We start from the raw sequence: 25,043 nt of genomic DNA on the forward strand, positions 1-25,043 counted from the left end.
GACTAACCTTAACAACAGTCTCTTATTTCTTATGAAGTCCATAATGTTTTCATTCTGTACGAATTGACCCCACTATTTCTCTAATTGCTTACAATATCTCTAATCACTGAATACTCTCTGTTTCAAAAAAAAAAAAAAATTAACATTTTTACAAAAAAAAAAGATATTAAGTTTTGATTACCATTATATTACTTTTTAGTTAATTGTTTTCTATAATTTTTAGCCCATAAAATTTTAATAAACACATCTATTATGTTTTTTTGAGTTTACAATTTTTTTTTACGTTTACAATTTACTATTAGTTAATACAATGAAATAGAAAAAATAATTTTTTTGAAAACATGGATCTTTTTATAATGGATGAAGTATTTTTTTATCATTTTTAAAAATCGTTCCAAATATTTAATCTTTCTTTCATTTGTTTATGTCATTGTTGATAAATTACTTTAAAATCAAGGTGGTTAAAGTTCACTTCTCCGATTAATCCAAAACCGTGTGTTCGTCCACGTTCTACAAAACGCGGCCAGGGCTGAAGTTGTTACAGTTGTAGTAGCAGTGTGAGACAATGAGAGCTAACAGTGCAAAGAAGGGAAGATGGTAGATGGAGAGGATCAGCGCGTTTGTGTTCCCTGCTAATAAGACAGATATGCGATTCATTACAGAATGAGAATGTTTGCAAATTACAAAAGGTTAAAACCAACTAGCTATCCTCTGCCAAAAAATTAAAAACAAAGAAGAGCTAAAAGTAACTAATCCCAGAGAGGGTGTTTCAGTCGTAAGTTAACCATTGTAACATGAGATTCTGAAATTTCTTACGGTTTCTCCTTCCTAGAATGTCATCTCGAACAAGTCTGTGGGTGGGTTTACGTTTAAACAAAGATCTCCACAGGTGAAAGCTCATCTTCATGTCTCTCTTTCTATATTATGAACTATATAAACCTAGAGAACAAAAAAACAGAAACAGAGTGATGAGTCTTTGTAGTCCTGTGGGATACCGAGATCATCAAAGAGGAATGAAAACATGTAAAGACTCTCAGGGTGGTGTGAGAAGAAGTCCAACAGAAAGCTGATTCACAGAACAGAACGTTTGCTGCAACTTTAATATATAAACTGAAGGAAGAAAGCTGATTCACACAACAGAAAGTTTACTGCAACTTCGATGACATTTATTCACAACGGTCAATAATTAAAATGCTCTGTATAAAAGAGATAAGCAAAAGAAAGACAGTTTGTCGTGGGGAAGGGAGAACCACACCAAATTGGGCGAATGTTTCAACCTACATACCAAAAAGAAATCATAATATGTGAAATCGAAAACATCTTTGCAGAATTCATTAGTTATTGAGAATTTGGGTGATTAAACAATATCTAAGAACTCAAAAACTTATTATACAGATGAATCAGAAGAAACAACGTCGCCAGGAGAAGCTCAACAGAGGAATAGGGTTACGACGGCGTTAACAACTTTTTCCTTTTTTGCTTTTTTTTTTTGTCTATAAAAATTAATTATTTTTTTTATTTTTTTTTCAGAAACTTATTACGACGTGACGAATTATAATTGGATGGTAGTTTCACCTTAGGGGGTGAACCCAAGAAAAACTCAAGAAATAATATACATTTTTGTACATACACAAGGCACTAGGAGATTTATCAACGTTACCTGATTTTTCCCAAGCGTAATAATACAGAAAGAGAGAGGATTCTTGAGAATCAGCTTGTCTTGGCAGATAAGGTTTTAGATGAAGATATAATACACTTGATAGAACAGAAAAAGAAAGCATCTCTCTTATACTTGAAAACCAGTTTGTCTCTGCAGATGTTGTGACATGCAAGATATATCGGCCGAGAAAGACTGCTATTGGATGCAGTCTCAATCTCAAAACCCTCTTATTGATCGTAATGCCAGGTTTCAGATATGGGTATTTACCTATTGCGCATTCAACACATATAACGGTTTTGCATTCGGTGCATCCATAGAGATCCTGGTCACTCGGGTAGAGACCCATGCAATACGGGTAGTCATCTTCTATTGTTATTTCACATATTATACAACTCAACCCTGACCACATGCATGATTGATTCAGCAAAACCTAGGGTAAGGGGATGAGGGTCATATTTGTACTTTACCAATACCGGCAGAGTTGCGCGCTTCGGTTTCAAAGTGAAGTCGCATTGCTTACAACATGCACCACTGTCTGTTAGATGGAGAGGGTGTTCGTGCGCTCTATTGTACAATGGATCAGAAAGGGAAGCACACCTTGCATCCATTGTAAACACAATCTTTTTCGTAGCACCGATACATGAAGCCACATGACGCTCGTCCACATTTAGAACAACAGAAGAACCCTTCTTTGATGTTCATGAAGTTCACTTCTAGGTTTAGCGTATGGTTATGTGTCTCTGGACGATTTTTTGTCTGATTGGACTCCAATGATATGGTCGAACATCCTATGTGAAATCGAAAATCACAAACACAACAATGAACATGCGTAGACCCAATTGGAACACGTTTTTTTCACAAATAATGCATTTTTTAACAGAACGATAAGAAATATAATTTTGTGGTGGACGAGACGTTTCAAAAAGGTGTTGATGATGAAAAATGATTTTGAGGTCTTCCATAAGGGTTCGTTTTTTTATTATTAAGTAACTTGAACCTTTATTTATAGACAACGACATTCATTATATTTATATAGAATTCAACCTTGTGTGAAGATGGTATCATTGGCTTTAAGATTGCTTGCAATAAAAGTAAATTAATTGGTTGTTAATTTTTATAACAAATTTAACTTGAAATCTGTTCAAAAAGAGCATTCCTCGTACCTGTAGATATGCTTCCTCATGATTTAAGGACTTAATTGGTTGTTAATTTTTTATACACCATGAGAGGGACATGCATGCCAGAAGAGAGAACTTACTAATACACCATGGCTAGCTTATGTTTTTTTTTGGGTCAATGCTTATGGTTAATTAGAAATGAAATTTGGAAGAAAAGATAGATTTTATTTATGTCAATATGTAAATTTTCTGCTAGTCAACAAGACACGAACTTTATACACAAGGACTAGGAGAATAATTAACGTTATCTGATTTTTCCCAAGCAATCAAAACATCCCAGAGGCTTGGTCTAGATATTTCAAATGGGTTTTGGATAGAGAGGTAATAATAAAGTTGATAGAACATAAAGAGAGAGTATTTTTTGAGAATCAGTTTTTCATGGCAGATAGGGTTTTCGATGAAGAGGTAATACATTTTTTTTTTGTAAACTAAGAGGTAATACATTTGATAGAACAAAAAGACACATCGTCTCTCTTATTCTTGAAAACCAGTTTGTCTTGGCTGATACATTGACATCTGTGATATATCGGCCGACAAATCCTGTTGGATACATTCCTGGTAGTTTATTATTACTTCACATACTTTATAATTCAACGCCCACCTTTTTTTTTTTTTTTTGTGACACATACTTCATTAATTAAATAAAGAAAGGCCTCAGGCCCAGAGTTAGCCCATGAAAGGGTCCAAATACAAGGATGAAGAGAGAGACTGTTTTGCCAAGCCATCAGCATCAACATTCATCGACCTAGAGAAGAAACTAAAAGTGATACCGACAAAAGCAGAGGAGATGGTTTTGATATCCTTGATGGTGTTAATAGCTCGGATGAGCGTTGAGTTGTCAGAGAAACATCTGAGCTTTCTAAACCCAAGAGTCTCTGCGGAGAGTAGAGCCGATCGGAGAGCCAAAGCTTCGGCGATGAGGGGCGAGCTGATCTGATCCTTTGTTGTAGTTCCTTGATTGATCCGCGATCCCGTCGAGTCCGTGAATATCCACGCCAAACCAGCCCTCATCGATTGAGTATTCCATGCCGCATCTGTTCTACATGTCACTACAGAGGATTCTCCCGTCGTTTGAGTTCGGTTTTTGATCGTCTGAGGTTTGGATCTAGTGCTCTGCTTGGTTTGGATTTGAGCGTCCTGCCACTCCCTTGCTAACCTTATTCCCTTTGATGCCGTCTCTATTGCAGAAGTAGTTTTATCTTCGAAGACCAGGTGGTTGCGTGCCTTCCAGATTGCCCAACATATCCAAGGAAGCATTGTGCTCGTGATTCCTGTTGGTGGTAGACAGGTCGCCTGTTTGAATCTGACGACTGCTTCCGTAAATTGTGTCCCTGCAGCTAGGTGAACTGCTCGTTTGAATGGGATACAATTCCAGACTTCTTTAGCAAACTGGCAGTGGAAAAAGGTATGTGTTGCAGATTCTAACTCATCACATCTTTTGCATCGGGAGCCTAAGATTCTAATTCAACGCCCACCTTGTCCTTGGGAATAACTGAGAATAATGTACGGTAAGTGGATGAGTGTCAAACTTGCATTTTATCAACACCGGAGTTGCACTTTTTGATTTCAAATGGAAGCTGCATTTGAAACATTTTCCTCGCTGTCTAATAGAGTGAGAGGGTGTTTGTGTGCTCCATTGTTCAATGGATCAGAAAGGGAAGAACACTTTGTATACATTTTAAAGTCACATTCTTCTTGGTAGCGCACCGATACATGAAACCACATGATTCACGTCCACATTTAGAACAACTGAGGAACCCGTCTTTGATTTTCATCATGTTTACCTCTAGGGTTAGCGGATGGCGGTGGAGCGAGTGTTCTCCATCTTCCGAGGAAGACTTGCACAACTGTCATGGAGTGCAAAATCACATTCTTTACAACCCAAGTCAATGAGAAGGATGCATGCTTGACATACTCGTCCATCGTCCACTTCATTATTGACGCAAAGTCCCATCAGGTCATCTACCTCCACCAATGGTGACGACTCAATATCTTCAGAATTATTAATTCCTTCAGGTTCTCGTTCCATATATTTGCCATCCCAAATCTCTTTACGTACGTGTTGCACAATATGAATGTAGTTTATAATCACACGACTTGTCCATACAAATATATCCTCCACATTCATAAACAACCGGTTTATCACATATTCGGCAGTTCTTAAAATCAAGAACTTGAAAAGTTTGAAACAAGCGATGTCGGTGACTGGTGAGCTTCATGACCTTTGGTAAATAGATATAGTTTCTGTGAACAAAGAAATTGCATTGCAAACATCCGTACATATTCATCTTCTCCTTGTATACCCCACAAGCAGCACAGTTGAAGGTGTTCATTTTGCGAATGAAGGTGAGTATTGTGCCAATTGCCAAATGAGTATTGTTATATCTAGCTAATAGTCTGCCTAGTTAAGCCTTATCTTGCAAACGTTGTCTCAAAAACTTAACACAATGCACACGTGGCTTCAATAGTGACTCATTAATCAACCCAAATAATTCCGGGGATATATTTTATTTTCGGTAGTACCTCGTTGCTGTATTTAGTCTCCCAAACCTGTTCAAATTCATGTCATTCATATTTTCAATGACTCCAAGTCCAAGTACATCTAGTTGTACTTGTCTCTGTACATTTCACGATAAGTAGGAATCATAACTAAGTGTGTTATTATATTCAAAGCTATATCCTCCTTTAAACATTTTAATTTATAAATCATATTTATACAAAACCCATATTGGTTTATTTTGTTTACTTGTAATCATGGATATTTCAGATTTATAAAATCACATGCAGAATTCAGAGTAATCTTGCTTTTATTGGTTCTAGAATCAAGATTTAGAAGGGAATGGTAGGTGAGCATGAGATATCAATGCATCTGAATTGCTTGATTTCGTTTGGGTGACAGGTGAGTAGGGGACGATGACAGGTGAGCTATGGAATACCAGAAATGGTTTACATGATTTTGAAACTTTCTCGAACTTGTGATGAACCAATGAAAAGTCTCCACATGGGGACTCAACACAAGAATCACATATAATAAGTGAAATGTATTGATAATAAAGATCCTAATGGCATTGCATCTATGACTCTATCTTGGGGTTGTTGTTGTGCAAGCCAGCTTTGCAGCATTATGCTCTGTGACTCTTAATTGTAGTTTTCCTATGGCTTTTGACTTAAAATCGTTGTTTGGGTTTATTCATTTAGTTATTATACATTTCTGATTTCGAAAAATGATTTTGTTAACTTACAAATGCAAGCACATGGTCAAGATTTAGTGTACTGATCATTGATCAATTGGTTTCTCTCTCGTGAGTATCATTCTTTACTCTTATATACATTATATTCTTATTTTATTTTTAATCAGTCTCGAATTGTTTCAGTCCAACGGTTTTGCATTATTGTGATGAAGCTCCTGTGGTCAAATGGTTAGAGATCGTTTGGCATTTTAGGGTAATCATGTATACTTAGTGGATAGCTGGTGTAATTAACGGAAAATGACGACATATCAATATTGATTCAGCTTTGGCTAGTTAGTTCTAAAGAAGCTGATGATGTAGTTTTTCTTTTTACATGTGCGTTTGCTACAACTTAAATTATTCTATGCTTACATTTGCGTTTTTCATATAGAACAATTAGTTCATCCATTTTGTTTATTGTGATGAAGTGTTACTTCTTTATCAAAAGAACGTCAAAACTTAAAACATGTGTATTATAACATATTTAGTGTTTAGTAAGTTAGTAACCAACTACTATAATCTTTAGTGATATATTGGAAAAAGCAACTTTATGGACCCGTATAATTATTTGCCTTAAAGGCTAAACCAGATCATAATCTCAATATTAAACTGGTACAACTACTAAACATGTTTACATATCTGCATGATTAACATCGATTAGCTGTAGTATTTGTGTTTATGCGGTCTTTAAACAAATTAAGCCTCTTAATTAATTTTGGATGTATATGTTCTCCTTCTAGATCTGATCACCTTGTGATTTTTCAACTGAAAGGCATGGATTGTGCATATGGTCGCACCTATTCTAACTAAGATGTCTCAATAATTTAAAATCATGATTATCTTATAATTATATAATTATGTGTACAATTTGAATTTTAGTAGTATAAATAACTACGTGATTGGTCTAGCTAGTGATCATCACCACAACTAGCACCAAGTTCTTGATGTCTTTGTGGATTTGTTTTTTTCGTTGCTCAAAAAGGGACACTCGTCCATGTAAATTTAATAGTTCAGAAGATCAGCGTTCCTTTCAATTTTTCACTTTCTCTTCTAATTAAATCATCTTTTTTTCTGAATAGTATTCCTTCCGTTCATAAAAGATTCATGTTATAGTTTTTAACACTTATTAAAAAAATATTTAAGATTATATTTTTTAATACATTATTTTTCTTAATTAACTATTTCTAATAATTTTTAACCAATGAGATTTTATTAAACATAATTGTATTTTTTAAAAAATACAATTTTTCATTAATTAATGTATTGAAAATATAAAAATATATCTTTTTAAAATAATTTTTTTTTAAAAATATAAATCTTTAAAAAACAGAGGGAATACTTTTATTGATCTTTCCTTTCCAATAGACAGAGCTGGACATGTGGGCATTGTTATGAAATTTTTGAACGGCCCCACCTTCGAGGGATCCCACTTTTAAAAAATTCATGTGTATTTTTTTTTTGGAATTCAAAAAAATCATGTGTATATGTGAAAATCTTAAAAAAATAGGAAAAAGGAAAAATGAAAAAGAGTGAAAGATAAATGTGTTCGTAGATATTAACGCACACTAATCAACAAACAAACTTAATGTCTATAATCTCTATAACCCTTCATAAAGGGAATGGACAGCATCTACTCACATTTTGGGATTGCAATTAAGCTTATTTAATTAAATACTCATGGTCTATACACACTAACAAACAAAATGATATTAATAATAATGTTAGTGTTTGCTTAGTTAAGTTGTATTTAAGGTATAATAAATATAAATACCAACTCTAAAATAAAAAGTAAATATTTTTTTTAGTTTATAAAAATGATAAAAATATATTACATGAATTTTATATTATAACTTAGATATAAATAAATGGTATACTAAAAAAATATGAATTTATAAAATAAATATTTTTAAAATTTATAAAAATATTAGATAGTTAATAAATATGTTTTGAATAGGGCCCCGTAAATTTCAGGACCGGCTCTGCCAATAGACATGGCCGGCTTAATGGGCATGGAAAATAGTGTACCCACCCAGAACCCATCTAAGGGCTCCATATATTTTATTTTATTTTTATAATAAGGGCCCAGATTTTTAATTTTGATACTTTAGTGTAAAATTTTGATAATATTTCGCTGACATAGAAATCTAAGTTTTAAAAATTTAAAAGTTGAAAACAAAAAATAAAAATTTAGTTACTTTGCTTTAAAAAATTAATATTATTTTTAAAAATATTTTAATTATAATATCAAAATTAATTAATTAAGAGGCCTAAAAATTATTTTTGCCCAGAGGCACTACTTAGCCTTAAGCCGGCCCTGCCAATAGAATGACTGTAATTTTCTTGGATAAACATTTATAGTGTTTTGACTTCATATTATTTAAACTTGCTTTGTGATTACTTTTCTTAATGCTATAAGCTTGCGGTTCAAGTTGTGACATCAAGAGATTGACCAACCATCAAAATGCTAAAAAAGTCTGGATATTGTCATCTTTCCTTTTGACTGAGACCTTAAAATCTCATGATTTGTATAATGATTCTCTAGCTTAGAACTAGTTTTTGTTTCTATTATTTTGTGAGTAATATACTTATTTTTTTGTATCTATAATGTCAGTAAATTTGTGTAATTTTATTGGTTAAAAATAATAGTAGTATTTTTTTTACTGTTTGGCCACATACGTTTGACTAATACAGTATAAGTATAAGGCCGTTAGACCAAGCTTCAAAAGTAGATGAACTAACCTTATAAAGTTGGGCCTCCAGATGATACACATGCACATATCAAAACTATATATGGAAGAAAAAAACTATATATATATGGCAAAAGACAGTATCTTATAATCTTGATATCACATATATCTGCAAAAGTAGATGAACTAAATATGAATAACAAATAAAAAACTGTATGACCTAGTGGAACATTTCATTAATTAGGACATAACCATATATAAGTTCGGGTCCTATATTGAAATTGATATCCATGATGTAACTGATGGTGTCGATGGATGACAATAATGACTTTGTCTTATATGTATTATATATGTTCTACCACCTCAACACAATAATAGATAGTTTGATATTTACTTATTTAATTAATTTGGTTAGTTTTCACTTAGTCCAATATTAAATTCTCGTTAAGAAAATAAAAATCAAATGTTTGAACCAGTAAACGTGTAAAATTACGACATCGTATTTATTTGGTAGAGATGTTCTTGTTTAACTGACTCTTTCAAAACTAGTAGACGAACTTTGCAGCTTACACCTTAATTTAACTAGCGAGATGTCTCTAACAAAATAAAGAAAATAACATATTGACATTTATGAAGGTGTAAGGTAAAATCATAACTGCAAAGTTGGTCTACTAGTTTTGAAAGAGTCAGTTAAACAAGAACATCTCAACCAAATAAAATCCGATTGCGTAATTTTACACGTTTACTGATTCAAACATTTGTTTTTTATTTTCCTAACGAGAATTTATTATTCCATTCGTTTCAAAATGTTACATATTTTAGAAGAAAAAAAATTAGTTTTTATATTTTTAATGCATGTTTTATTAACTAATTGCAAACTTTAAAAAACTTAATTGCACTTATTAGGTTTTTATTGGCTTAAAATTATGGAAAAAATAATCACAAAAAATTATGCAAATTTAATGTGTTTTATTAAAATGTGTAAAAAATTAAAATATGTAACATTTTGAAACTGAAGGAGTATTGGACTAAAGTGACTCGATCTAAAGTGTACGGTTAAATCTATAAGGTAGAATATGTCAACTGACTTAAGAAATTACAGTTATGACTTTCTAACATAAAACACATCAATATCTAAATAACTTATATATGTATAATTAATTTATATTTTATTTGCATATGTATAAAATAATATGTTTTCACTACAAAAAAACAAGCAATTTAATGTTCTTCCCTCGAACATGGTCATTTTAAAATCGTATCTGCATATATAATCAATGTATATATTTTCATTTATATATATCTTGTACCATATATAAACACAAACATAACATATTAAAAGCAATCAAATCATAAAAATCTAGTATTTATGATCAATTATTATAGTACTCCATATAAGTTGTACATAGATGGTTGAGTATATTAAATGGTATCCATGCATGTAAAGTTCACAACAAATCCTTTTTTTTTAATTACTCCTTGGTCTTGATTATCTATAAATATAATAATAATTAATATAATTTTTTTTTATTAATTATGATAGCTAAAATAGTATATATATTGTAAAATCTTATAAAATAATACTCCTTTCATTTTAATGTATGATGTCTTATACAGTTTTTGATGTTTCAATATGTAAGATGTATTTATTTTTAGGTAACTTTTAATTTTATTAAAAACCGTGTAACCAATAGTATTTTATTCATTATTATGTAATTTTCTGGATAGTTTATTTTATTTTTAATGATATTTTAGACAAAAAATAATTTTCTTCACTGTTGTGCATATGTTAAAAACATCATATATGTTGGAACCGTTCATTTCCTCCATTTAAAATTAAATATCGTTTAAAGTCTTTGCACATACTATAAATAGTTACATGTTTAGTTTTGTCATCTTTAGTTATTAAATTTTATCATATTTTAAAATGATAAAATTTAATTAGAAGTAAAAGAGATAAATTAATGTAAAATATTGCATTGAAGTCAAAAATAAAATTTATTTTGTAACAAAAACTTTATTATTATACAATGATCCTTAATTTAAAGCAGAGAGTAGTATTTATTAATCATGAGATTTATAGTCTATTATAGTAGATATATTTAGTATATTATTATAGTTTGTAAAAGTTTAAACCGCATAAATTTTCAATTAATTATTATAGACATTAGACGTTGGGTCATAGTCTAGTTAGCACTTAAAGTTTCCTTGAATACTGAAAAAAATTTCATTATCGGATTCAACTTTTACCGGTGACGTTTTTCAAACCCAAATATTTGTAATATCCAGTCCACACGCTGTGACAGAAGAGCAAGTAGAGACTGTAGACAAGTTTTTGGAATGAATCAGTCAACTCTGACTATAAATCCAGCAAAGGTCAACAAATCAAAAAGTGACCGTACTCTCTCGGGAAATGGTGAGCAATATTAGAGTACGAGTCTATGAGACGGTGCACCGAAGCGTACGTGGTTCGCTTCACTCTTACTTGTCGTCGCGTCGGTGCACTTTACTCTTTTTCACTGACACCAACCCCGCGTCTTCTTTTGGAATCTTGCGGCTACGTTCTTTTGGTCTGCTTGCATATCTTTTTTTTTCTTGATAATAATTTTCGAATAAACATGATTTTAATTTTTACCTTTACAGAATCCTCTCTAGCAGTTTGACAAAAAGAGAATCCTCTCTAGCATTATTTAATTCATCATTGTGCTTCTTAGCTGGCTATCGGCTGTTACGCTATCACTCTCTCATCCTTTGACTTTATTTCTTGCTACTACGTAACCAATTACTACCAAATACTAACCATTTACAAGTATCAGTTAACAACGGTATTTAGCTTTTAAACTGTCTATCGGTGTTATTTACAATTTGAGTCTGAGTTTTTCACATATTGGACAATTCTCTGATTTGTGCATGTCATTCTTGCTAATTTTCTCTCTATCTTTCTAATTTTATCAGATGTCCTCAAAATGACTTTCCATAAGTTTTTAACTTTGGCAAATGATTTCAATAGTTGAAAAATTAGCGAACTTGTACCTATTAAAAGTTGGTTATTATTACTACTAATAAATTTATAATCATTGAATGATTTAATTGGGGACCAATAAACTTTACACGAACCAATTATAATTAGATCAGATGCAATCATATTTTAGAGGCTATATGATTATATAATTTGGTCCTACGTAGACTAATGAAATCGAACTGTCTATAATTACCATTTATCAGATCTAAAGATTCTTGCAGACATTAAAAAGTGCCATTAATTTGAATGCCGTCAAAAGATACGGTTGTCTCCATGTTAGGTACGGTGTCGTACTTGAAAGCAGACACCGGCCTCGTGGTTTGATGTGAACTTCACACGTGGTGAGCTTACCGACGTCTTCTGTACGGTTCGAAGTTACGTCAAAGTATACCATTTAAAATAGTTTTTTTCCTTAAATGTAAATAGTTTTCATTATGTGCTAACAAAGATAATAAGAACAAAATCTAATATGCTTGGTTTTAAATAGTTTCGAGATCAATTTAAGGTCTAAACAAAGATAATGAAATCCAAGTTCACGATGTTGTGATTAGGAAACCATGTTTTAGTGAAATGGTATTATTTGTTGAATGTTTTTAATTCAAATGATTTTCATATTTATAAACAGAGAAAAAATAGGATGACTTACATTATCGATAATGGTACTAAATTGCTTCTTTGAGCATTTGAAACTGGTATTACCATGTTAATTAAATTTGTAGGAGTTTGTGAACTTAGTCAATATAAATGTTGTATATTCAGATTCATTACAACTTTGATAAATGAATTTCCACGGTAATATACTAACTTTAATTAGCTGGGTGTCTAATTAACAAAAACAAGTTTGTGAACTTCCTTACTACTATCACCATTCACTCATTGACGTCCGACCCGACAGTTGTATCCACTATTACTAGTGTATATATATCAAAATATTAATGTTAGACTCAATGAAGGGAGTAAAATCAGTGAATTATATACAAGCTTAGTCTAAGCTTAGTCTAAGTATTGGTTTTATGATTCTTGTTATTCGGATACATATGTCAAATCTTTTTGGTTGTCTGTTTCTGAAGGAGTCTAAAACGGAGTACTAGAGATTTGCAAATTTTTTGTTTGAATTATACACATAGATTCAAAAGTTTATTTATACGAAGTCTATGTTAAAATGGGATTAACTGTGTATCTACTATCTATATACTTCTTCCGTCCACAATATGAGATGTTTTGTTCACAAGAATGATATAGTAACCAGCATTTATGTGTAGCTGATATTATTAGTTAAAGATATGACCCTTGACCACCGATAGTACTATATGCTTTTCTAACAAAAAAATGGCTATTGATCATTTAAGATCGACGTGTTTGAGTGAATTGTGACCATGTGATTTTGTATTATAACTTTGAGTTCGCTTGGTACTGATTTATTTCTTTCAGTCAAATCAAAGTTGTTAGAATATTTTTCATTTATAAAAAGCAGTAAAAGCAGTTTAACCCCGGACTAAACGAATCGTATGACAAATACCTCCAAAATCCAGATATTTGATTTGTGCCCACTTCTATATAGGGTACAACTTAGCTGAATCGGATGATTTAAGTGTTATGATCCATAATAACAAACATCGACATAATAAGCTGGTTTTGTAAGGGTTTTTTTTTTGTAAGTTACACTTTCATATTTGGTGCCATTGAAAATTTTTAAATCAACCAGTAGGTGAAAGTAGTAGTAATTGTCTGGTTCCTTAAGCAGTTCATAATCATATCATGTTTCAAACCAAAAACAACGCTTTAACCTTTGATTATTTGTATTCTCATCAAACTTGTATTATTAATCAAACACGTAATGGCATTAGCACATTACGCAAAAAGAGTGTATAGAGATTACTTTTGGAATAGTTTATTTGGCATATCCCATACGCGCATGTGCATTATGCTACGTTTCGACCGATGTTTAACATAATATTGCTAATTTTTCTCTGTTGGGGATAAATTAATCAGTATTATGCGTACTTTAGGTTAATATTAATATATACGAATTTAATATGTATTTAATCGGTTTTACAGAAGCGATTATTTATGTGGTTTATCACATCAATTCACTGTATATAAATCCATTTATTTATTTTCAGTGAGGATAAAGCCATATTTATTTTCTCTAAAACGTATCTTTTTCTTTGCGTGTCTCATTTTATCCATGTATGTATGATATAATAGTATAAATGTACGTATATCAGTACGTACGTATGATGTGTAAAGTTACGCGTAAAATGACCTCTTGTTCAAACACGCTTTTTCTCACCGTATAAGTTTTGTAGTACAAGTTAATATATAAAAAAATATATATATATAATATAAAGGATACCTAAAGGTTTTAGTTTTCCTATTGCTTTTGAACAATTGAACATTAAGAATTGTTTGAAAAACAATTAATTATGACAAATATATATTTTTGTAAACCAGTAAATCAATGAATTGTCTAAGTTCTGACAATTTTTTATCTACCTTGACGACCTTCACTTCTGGTTACCTTAATTAACCAAAAAATGCATCTATTAGGAATATTTGTTATCACCGGTGTAACTAATGTACACGTTTTCAGTTAATATTAGTGGTCGATTGTATATTGGGATTAATATAAAATACCAAATGACGTACTATTTGACTAAACTTGTTGCAGAATAAAGGTGCATGCGATTAAAAAGTTTAGATATGTTGAGTCTGTTAGAGGGACATATAAGCAGACAAGTCGCTATCAACTTAATTGTCAAGAGAAAGTGTACATATGCATGTATTATGTGGTACTCACCTCTTAAATATTAGCTAAATCGCTTATTTTTGTTTGTTGTTGTTAGGTTTTGGTATATATTTTTGTTTGTTGTTGTTGTTTACAAAAACTAAATCGATCTCCAAATACATTTAATCCTGTTAATTTCTGTCACTGCCGATACTAAGTCGACCCTTTATTTAAAAAAAAATCCCATGTCTTTTTTTACTTTGTTATCATGTTACTAAGCGTCGATCTTGACTGTTATTGATAAAACTAGTAAACTAAACCATATACATGTTGTACATCTGGACGACGATGAAACAAACTTGGAAATCAAATATTTGGAAGGGACATATATAAGTTACGCAATGAAGTGTCGCTAGATGCAAAGATTGAATGTTCCATTGCCTCATTACATTAGGATTAAAATATATGAATTATAACAATTGTATGCTTATTTAATTCCCTTATTTCTGTTCTTGTTAACCCACCAAAACACTAGTATTCTGTGGAGTATTTAATTTAATGCAGTAGTATTCTGTGGGTCGCCACGAAAGGAAGAAGGAAACTTCGTTAAATCGCAATTGACTGAAAAAATCACCGCATGCTACTTTTAATATGATAAACATTGATAAAACTGAAAAAAGATTCAACAAGTAGTATTCACCTTAAAACATTTCACGTATACAATTACCTGATCACTTAATTAATACAGTGAAGTTAGAAATTCTACTTACCTAATACTCTAGGAAATGGATCAAGTCAAACTCAGATGGTAAAAATTGGACTTTTGTATTACTACTCCATCCTTTTCATTCTAATTGTTATTTTAAGTTTGTATATACAGATTTTTTTTTAAAAAAATTTGTATATTTTCGAAATAAAATCGTCACTATTTATACACCTAACTACATTTTAATCAATATAAAAATGAATGTCATATAAAATTAATAAATTGTGTATTAAAATTATAAAATGACATTTATTTTGAAATGAATTTTTTTACTTTACAACGATAATTAGATTAAAACAGAGGGAGTACTATTTATTATTGGGTTATCAGTTTTTCATGGAATTTAAAACAAAACTCAAAAAGAAAACATTATAAAGGTCACGACTTAACATTATTATTATTTTATAAAATAAAAATTATCTGTAAAATGATAGCACCAAACCAAGTTTTTGTTGCAAAACTAGCATTCAAGGCTCAAAGTCACAAAAATAGGTTTCATTAAAGAGGTAAATATATACTTATACTTTTTGGGTTAATTAATCCAAACCTTAGGGTTTAGAGTTAAGAGTTAGGGTTTTAGACTTAGGGTTTAAAATTTTATAAAATAAAAAATAAATACTAAAAAATTAAAAATAAAAATTTTAAAAACAGTTTCAAAAAGTATTTTTGAATTATAAAAAGAAAATTTGATAAAAATAAAAAGAAAATCCAAAAAAATATATAACAAATTTCGAATCTGAAAACATATAATCTGAAACTATAAAAAAAAAATTTTTTCATTTTTTTTATTTTTATTTTATTTATTTTTGTTTGTTTATTTAATTTTAAACCAAAAGTATTAGGAATATTTTTCCTTTAATGAATGTTATTTTTGCGACTTTCTCTTTCTAATGCCATTTTTGATATAAAAACTCAAAAGGTGATATTATTGACAATTGCTCAGAGAAGAAATAAAACTAGCTAATGTTAAGTACATATGTGTGTGTCATATACATACTCCTAACAAAATAGAAGTTACTTTACATTAGCCTCTAATATAATATTTCAGTAAATTATTATTTTATGTAGATAGAATTGTTAGTTAATTAATAATAATATTTGATAACCTTTAAATATTTTTTTTTAGTTTTTGGGTAATGAAAATTGAGTAATAAAGTAAAATCTGAGCTGAACCTTTGACCTAGTATGAATATTCTGACAAACACGTGGTTGGAAATATCGCAGCTTCTCTTTCTCTCTCTACCTCTCTCCTGTCTTGTCGCTCTGGAGTTATTATCTTTATGTTATGTATATAAACTCCAGCTCTGAAGAGTTTGTAACTTGAGATTTGTGAGCTTCATCTTCTCCCCCCTTCACTCCAAGAACAAAGAAACCTCACCAATCATCGTCTCAAGAACCTAACAGATAGTTTCAAGATTCCTCAACCGAGCTTTTTCAAGTGCCGACCGTAATACATTCCAGGTACTTATTCATATCTTCACCACGACCAAGTCTTCTCTATCTTGTCCTTCTTCAACTTCTCAGTGGGCTGCTCTGTCTTCTAGATCCGACAAGTTCTGTTTTTTCTTTTTCTTCAAACTCTGTTCTTTGGGATCTTAGTTTGCGCCTGGCTCTCTGTTCATAACAGATTCTTGATGTTTCACTTCCAGGTCAGAACCTCTGTTCTCATCAGGATCTCTTGAATGGGCCTATCATTCTCCTGTCCCTTCGCCGATCAAGAAGACGTGGAGGCAGCTCTAGACTCCGTCACGGTTAAGTCCATAACCTTAGGCGAAGACAACGAGTGCAAAACTCCAAAGAGATCTGTCAACTTCAACGACAAAACGCTAGAGTCCACAATCTTGAAAGGATCTGGTGGTAAAATGGTTGTTGAAAAGTCTGTTAGCTTTAAAGGGATGCAGCTGGAGAGAATGATCTCTCTCAACAGGTCTGTCTTCAAAGAAGATCACACCAAAGAGAATGGCTTCCATGAGTTGGACAATGTCATCTCAGTTCTTGATTCGAGTAACCCTAAGCACGAAGCTGCTATTAAGTTACAGAAAGTTTACAAGAGCTTCCGTACTAGGCGAAAGCTCGCGGACTGCGCAGTGCTTGTGGAGCAAAGCTGGTTAGTGTTTTTGATCTCAAGAGCTTCTTGTGTGTTATTTTGATCTAATGTTGTGTGTTCTGTTTACATCACAGGTGGAAGCTTTTGGATTTTGCTGAGCTTAAGAGAAGTTCTATATCATTCTTTGAGATTGAGAAGCACGAAACCGCGGTTTCTAGGTGGTCTAGAGCTAGGACTAAAGCAGCTAAGGTTGGTAAAGGTTTGTCAAAGAATGAAAAGGCACAGAAGCTTGCTCTACAACACTGGCTTGAAGCTGTAAGTTATTATAGAGAGACTCATCTCAATTTTCAGTTTCCTTGGATTGAACTTAGTCTGATCTTGGTTTACTGCCACAGATTGACCCGAGGCATCGGTATGGACACAACTTGCACTTTTACTACAACAAGTGGCTTCACTGTCAGAGTAGAGAACCTTTCTTCTACTGGTAGTTACTTCTCACCCACTCCTTTTCCATTTAGGTCAAAAGGTTTTGAGCTGAATCAAGAACACTAAACTTAGATATGTGTGTTTTTTGAAATGTTTCAGGCTTGATATTGGCGAGGGGAAAGAAGTAAACCTTGTGGAGAAGTGTACTCGTTTGAAACTTCAGCAACAGTGCATCAAGTACCTTGGTCCGGTTAGTATCTATTTATTTTACTTGCTCAACAAGTAACCTTACCGATAAAACTAGAAACTTATATTTTTGTTGTTGTCATGTTTTGTGTAGATGGAAAGGAAATCTTATGAGGTTGTTGTGGAAGACGGAAAGTTCTTCTACAAGAACAGTGGAGAAATGCTTCAAACTTCTGCAATGGAAGATAGTGATTCAAAGTGGATCTTTGTGCTCAGCACATCTAAAGTGTTGTACATTGGGAAGAAGAAGAAGGGTGTGTTTCAGCATTCAAGCTTCTTAGCTGGAGGAGCTACTGTTGCTGCAGGAAGATTAGTTGTTGACAATGGTGTTCTTAAGGCTGTTTGGCCACATAGTGGACATTACCAACCTACTGAAGAGAATTTCTTGGACTTTCTTTCTTTCCTTGGAGAGAACAATGTAGACATCACTGATGTAAAGGTAAGAGAGAGAGAGATCTGCACTGATTGTTTAGATCTTGAGTCTGTGAGGGTTGTGTTCTTATAAGTGTTTTGGTTTGTGTGTTTCAGATGAGTCCTACAGATGAAGATGAGTTCTCTATTTACCATCAGAGAAGCACTCACATGAGAAACCATTCTTTAGAAGAGGATTTGGAGGCTGAGAAGACTGTGATGGCTGATCCAAGAGAGGAAGAAACAACAACGGTGATGGCTGATGTAGAAACACCAAAGAAGATGGAGTCGCTTAGTACATTTGACTTAGAACAAGAATCAAAGCCTTCAGAGGAGAGCACACCCAGAGGAGGAGGAGCAGAAGAAGCCAAGGAGAGTGAAGTAGTGAAGATTCCAGAAGAATCAATCTTAAAAAGGATAAATTCAAAAAAGGAAACTAGTTCTTTCCAACTTGGGAAACAACTATCATGCAAATGGACAACTGGTGCAGGACCAAGGATCGGTTGTGTAAGAGATTACCCATCAGAGCTTCAGTTTCAAGCACTTGAACAAGTCAACTTGTCTCCGAGAAGTGCTTCTGTTTCAAGACTCTACTTCTCCTTTTCCTCTCAAAGGCAAATGCCTCGGATGTCACCGTTATGGCGTGGAATGTCACTACCTGCAGATATCACACAATTATAACTGATGGAAAGTTATTGAGATCTGATCTATTCTTTTTGTGTGAATAGAGAAGATAATGACTTAGAAATTCTTTTGTATTCTTTTTTTCTCACCTTATGATGTAACAGAGCAGCATTTCATTTGTTCATTTGGTTTCTTGTTTAACAAGAAATCGCAGGTTAAAATAAGTTTTTTTTTACTAAAAGGTTAAAATAAATTTAGATTCTTTTTCTACGCTTTTTTGGTTTTGACAAAAGCCTGTAATACACACAAGTGATTCAAGTTTCAACATGTTTTTCAAACAGTTCTTCATTTTTACCTTTCCAGCTTGATTTTCAAGAAAACTAAGTGGAGATTCAACCCTACGCTGCACAAGTTATGTCAGAGAGAGAGATAATTTTCCTTACATTGACCCTCTCTGCCTCTTTGTTGGTACAATCTTTGGGCTTTAAAGGCCCATTAGAATGTTAGATTGCGTGGCATAACAAGAACCATGCCCAGTACCATGCTTCTCCAGTCTCCACCTACCAAGTGAGAATAAGTTTACTTATCAAAAGTAAACTGTTTTTTTTTTCTTGTTTATGTCACAAGATGATATTTGGTTCTTCCCTTTTTTTTTCTAAGGGCTGCATGTCAACCGATATTAGTTTGTTATTTTATTAGGGGCTGACTTTGTTATACTACCTCTAATAAATTGAAAAAAAAAACTAAAATATAAATAGATCTTACATGTGACGTCCATATATTTGACATTAGATTTTACAATTATCATAAATCACGATTAACAACGTACTAACTAAAACTATTAAACGTATGTATGTATGACTTTTTGGATTCTTAAATATTGTATTCATTACTAGATTTAGTAACTCACCACCCAAACCAATCCAACAAGTCAATACATGACAACCTTTGAAACTTTCTCACTGAGTCATGAATAACAACTACTTACATAGCTAATTTTACCACATGAATCTGCATTTTTATAAAAGAAAATGCGAACACAAATAAAATCATGGAGTAGATGTATAGTATTTGATAAATACATAATCAAAATAAATCTCGAATATTTTTTAAAAAATTGACGAGTTATTATCTTTATCTGTCAACATTAATGTTCTGTATACTGTTAAAGTAATTCGCTAGGAGCCTATATTTAACAGAAACATGTCTTTTTCTTAAGCTGGCCATATCCAAATATACTGACTAAGATTTTGAAATATTACTAATTTAATTTAGTCAAAAAATAATACTACTTTAATACAAACAAATGGAAATTTTTTAAATACATGTAATAAAGCGGGAAGAAATAAAACGGCAGAACAAGCATGGTGAGAGCCATATAGGTTGTTCGCTCATTTGTCATTCCTTTCTCTGTTAAATACTTTCTCCTCTCTTCAACTAATCTTCACAACATAATCTAAATCCTAAACAAGAAACAAATAAAGCTTTCAAACTTCAACCCAAATGGCTCCAACACTCTCTACCTTACAGTTCGCAGATCCAGCTGAAGTAACCGAGTTCGTGGTCAACAAAGGAAACGGCGTAAAGGGTTTATCAGAAACAGGGATCAAAGCTCTTCCCGACCAATACATTCAACCATTCGAAGAGCGTCTCATCAACAAGTTCGTCAACGAAACAGACGAGGCCATTCCCGTCATCGACATGTCCTACCCCGAAGAGGACAAAGTCGCTGAAGCTGTATGTGACGCTGCTGAGAGATGGGGTTTCTTTCAAGTGATCAACCATGGAGTTCCTCTTGAAGTTCTTGACAACGTGAAGGCTGCGACTCATAGGTTCTTTAATCTCCCTGTTGAGGAGAAGAGTAGGTTCACAAGGGAGAACTCGTTGTCGACGAATGTAAGGTTTGGAACGAGTTTTAGTCCTCGTGCAGAGAAAGCTCTTGAGTGGAAAGATTATCTCAGTCTCTTCTTTGTTTCTGAAACTGAAGCTGAACAGTACTGGCCTAATGCTTGCAAGTGAGTTCAAAAGTCACTCTTCCTCTGTTTTAGTTACTAATTCATATAGGTATGGGTGTTCAGTACCAGTTCGGATTTGAATCATGTTTTCTGATTTTCGAACTGAACTTTCTAGATCTATTCGAGTTTTATATATGTGGGATCGGGTTCAGTTAATATACTTCAGGTTCTGATATATTTTTATAACTATCTCTAAAACCCATTTTCAATCCAACTTATTTCGAGTTCGGTTAATAATACTTCGGATTAATCTAGTTTTAGATATCATATCAAAATGAACATAGAATATAGTATTAAAGATACTTATTTAGGTTTTGAATATTTTACCTTTTAAATATCATATCAAAATAATTATGTAATTAAGTATTTGAAATACTTAATATTTCCACGATTTTCATGTCTAGTTTATTTTATTTATTCAGACTTTTGAGTTGTTTGGGGTTTCTTTTTCATTCGATAAATAATATTTCAAGTACAGGTATATTTTATACCATCCAATATAACTAATTCGAATACTTTTACGACTAGAGTCATATATGAATTCGAGTCTTTCCATTCGGATTCGGTTTAGATCTCGTGGTTCGGGTTTTTGCTTAGACCTAAATTCACATATATAGTTATTGATTTTGATTTGTGTTCAAAATTTTTTTTATTGATTTTGATTATAGGAACGAAGCTCTAGAGTACATGAACAAGTCCAAGACAATGGTGAGGAAGCTTTTAGAGTATTTAGGGAAGAATCTCAACGTGAAGGAGCTAGACGAGACCAAAGAATCACTCTTCATGGGTTCAATTCGAATCAACCTCAACTACTATCCCATCTGTCCTAGTCCCGACCTAACCGTTGGCGTTGGTCGACACTCAGATGTCTCTTCCCTCACCATTCTCTTACAAGACCAGATCGGTGGCCTCCACGTGCGTTCTCTAACGTCAGGGAACTGGGTTCACGTGCCACCGGTTCCTGGATCTTTCGTGATCAACATCGGAGACGCCATGCAGATCTTGAGCAATGGTCGTTACAAGAGCGTGGAGCATCGTGTCTTAGCCAACGGTAGCAACAACAGAATCTCTGTTCCTATCTTCGTGAATCCAAAACCAGAGTCTGTGATTGGTCCTCTTACTGAGGTGGTCTCAAATGGAGAGGAACCCGTTTATAGAGACGTTGTGTACTCTGATTACGTCAGATACTTTTTCAAGAAGGCGCACGACGGAAAGAAAACCATCGATTTCGCGAAGATTTGATTACAATCAGACCTAAAAGGAGTTTCATGACTTGTTTTGTTTCCTGTTTGTGTTTGTGTAAGCGATGATTAAAGAAGAAAGAACACATGCATATGATGTCTTCTTGAAACTCTGTTCAGAATTGTGTTGTATAACATGTTACATAAGCAATAAGTAACCTTTAGAATTAATGGTTACAAAAACAGATGAGATTGACTTCAATGTTCAGACCACAACACACGCACTGTTCATAGACATGTCTACGGAGGATACATGCCGACTCAGCATTTCTATATAATTTTTTTAAACTATAAATACATTTTTATATAAACCATAATGAAAGGCCTTCGCCACCTAGTTCAAATGGCAAAGGAATTCCTCGTACATGGATGCAAAGCTTCGTAAGATTAATCTTTAGGTTTAGAAAACTTTTGGGATCACAACGACTATAAAACAACTGTGATGAAACAAATATGATCTTTAACAATAAAAAAGTATGATAGGATATCATGTTAGTTTCACACTATTCGATTATACTATCATAATCAATTACAAAAAGTTAGAGAAAAAAAAACTTAGAAAATTTTGAAAATCAATTAGAAAGATAAACAAAACCTAATGTGAAGACAAACCAAATCTAACCGTCAAAAACATGACAAGATACCATGTCTGATTAGTTTCACATCATGCAGTTATGCTTTCATAATAAATCCTACAAAACCTTACTGAAAAACGTAAATCAAAAGCTGTTAGAAATAAAAAAAATTGGAATTCAGAGATCAAGTAGGTAAACGAAACATAATGCAAAGACAAACAAACATGATATCTCTAACAATTAAAAACATGACAAAATACCATGTTTGATTAATTTCCCGTTATGCGATTATGCTTTCAAAATCAATCCTAAGAAAAAAAGCGATTTAAATCAAAAGCTTTTAAAAGAAAAAATATTCGAAGATCAATTAGAAAGGTAAACAAATGAAACATACTATGAATACAAACTAAAGATAATATCTTTAACAATTAAAAACATAACATGATTCCATGTTTAATTAATTTCACATTGTGCAATTATGCTTTCGCAATCAATCACACAAGAACTTAGGTAAAAACGTTTCAAATCAAAAGCTTTTAGAAGAAAAAAAATAGAACAATTCAAAGATCGATAAAATAAACATAATGTGAAAAACAAAATAAGCATGATATCTCTAACAATCAAAAATTGACAGGATATCATGTTCGATCAGTTTCACATTATGCAATTATGCTTCCTTAATAAATCATACAAAAACTTTTCAAAAAAATGTATTAAATCAGAAGATTTTAGAAGTAATTGTTTTGGAAAATCTGGAGATCAATTAGAAAGCAGAATGAACATAATGTAAAGACAAAATAAACATGATATCTGTAACAATAAAAATATGAAATAATATCATGTTCGATTAGTTCTACATATGAAATTATGCTCCCTTAATGAATCATACAAAACTTAGGAAAATGTTTTAAATCAAAATATTATAGAAGGAAAACAAATTTTGGAAATCAATTAGAAAATAAGATGAACATAATGTAAAGATACAAAAAACATGATATCTCTAAAGATAAAAAAATATGATATCCTATCATATTTGATTAGTTTCACATTATTCAATTATATGCTTCATTAATCAATCATACAAACACTTAGAAAAAACGTTCTAAATCAAAACCTTTTAGAATGAAAAAATTGAAAAATTTGCTGATCAATTAGAAAGGAAATAATTCTTATGAAATTAAGAAAAATATGACATAATATATTGTTCATTAGTTTTACATGATGAACTTATGCTTTCTTAATCAATCATAGAAGAACTTAGGAAAAATGTTTTAAGTAAAAAGATTTTAGAAAGAAAAATAATCATAAGTGAAGACAAAGCAAACATGATATCTTTAACGATCAAAAATAGTACACGATATCATGTTTGAGTAGTTTCACATTATGCAATCATATTTGTTAATAAATCATACAAAAACTTAGGAAAATGTTTTAAATTAAAACCTTTTAGAATGAAAATTTGGCAATCAATTAGAAAGCAAAATGAATATAATGTGAATACAAAACAAACATGATATCTCTAATGATAAATAAATATGACATGATATCATGTTTGATTAGTTTCACATTATGAAATTGTGGTTCCTTAATCAATCATACAAAAACTTAGGAAAATGTTTTAAATCAAAAGCCTTTAGAAGAATAACAAATTTTGGAAAAATTCAAAGATCGATTAGAAAGCTAAATGAATATAATGTGAAAACAAAACAAACATGACATCTCTAACAATCACAAAAATATGGCAAGATACCATGTTTGATCAGTTTCACATTATACAATTATGCTTCCTTAATCAATCATACAAAAACTTAGGAAAACGATTTTAAATAAAAAACCTCTTAGAATGGAAAAAAAATTTGGAAAAATTGAGCGATCAATTAGAAAGCAGAATGAACATAATGTGAAGTCAAAACAGATATGATATATCTCTAACAATCAAAAATATGTCAGGATATCATGTTCAATTGGCTTCACAGTAAGCAATTTTGTTTCCTTAATCAATCATATAAAAACTTAGGAAAAAATGTTTTAAATCAAAACATTTTAGAATGAAAAAGTTTGAAAAAGTTTGGCCATCAGATAGAAAGAAAATGAACATAATGTAAAGACAAAATAAACATGATATCTTAACGATCAAAAATATGATAGGATACAATATTCGATTGGTTTCACATTATGAATTATGCT

General features: G+C 31.9%; 2 protein-coding genes, 1 long non-coding RNA gene and 1 pseudogene across 5 annotated transcripts; 3 read left to right on the forward strand and 1 right to left on the reverse strand.

The window, feature by feature from the left end:
- Positions 1-216: 216 nt before the first annotated feature.
- LOC103859522 lies at positions 217-10,760 on the forward strand. 3 transcript variants are annotated; one of them, XR_004455987.1, is made up of 4 exons: positions 217-3,935; positions 4,026-4,243; positions 4,629-5,184; positions 5,738-10,760. It is a non-coding gene; the product is annotated as an uncharacterized LOC103859522 (long non-coding RNA). The 3 variants fall into 3 exon arrangements; XR_004455986.1 differs by having other exon boundaries at positions 217-3,243; positions 3,274-3,935; positions 4,629-10,760; XR_631252.3 differs by having other exon boundaries at positions 4,629-10,760.
- Positions 10,761-11,637: 877 nt separating this feature from the next.
- LOC117133101 lies at positions 11,638-11,726 on the reverse strand (annotated as a pseudogene).
- Positions 11,727-16,062: 4,336 nt separating this feature from the next.
- LOC103859524 (IQ domain-containing protein IQM2) lies at positions 16,063-19,266 on the forward strand. Its single transcript, XM_009137063.3, has 7 exons — positions 16,063-16,732; positions 16,921-17,378; positions 17,453-17,633; positions 17,714-17,802; positions 17,904-17,994; positions 18,085-18,429; positions 18,519-19,266. Exons 2-7 carry the CDS (start codon positions 16,954-16,956, stop codon positions 19,080-19,082), a joined length of 1,695 nt encoding a protein of 564 aa, XP_009135311.2. The 5' UTR covers positions 16,063-16,732; positions 16,921-16,953; the 3' UTR covers positions 19,083-19,266.
- Positions 19,267-20,351: 1,085 nt separating this feature from the next.
- LOC103859525 (feruloyl CoA ortho-hydroxylase 1) lies at positions 20,352-24,779 on the forward strand. Its single transcript, XM_009137064.3, has 2 exons — positions 20,352-21,040; positions 21,709-24,779. The coding sequence occupies exons 1-2, from the start codon at positions 20,529-20,531 to the stop codon at positions 22,280-22,282; spliced, it is 1,086 nt and encodes a 361-aa protein (XP_009135312.1). The 5' UTR covers positions 20,352-20,528; the 3' UTR covers positions 22,283-24,779.
- Positions 24,780-25,043: the final 264 nt, after the last annotated feature.

This window comes from Brassica rapa, chromosome A03 (genome assembly GCF_000309985.2).
Source record: "Brassica rapa cultivar Chiifu-401-42 chromosome A03, CAAS_Brap_v3.01, whole genome shotgun sequence".
Lineage (NCBI taxonomy): Eukaryota > Viridiplantae > Streptophyta > Magnoliopsida > Brassicales > Brassicaceae > Brassica > Brassica rapa.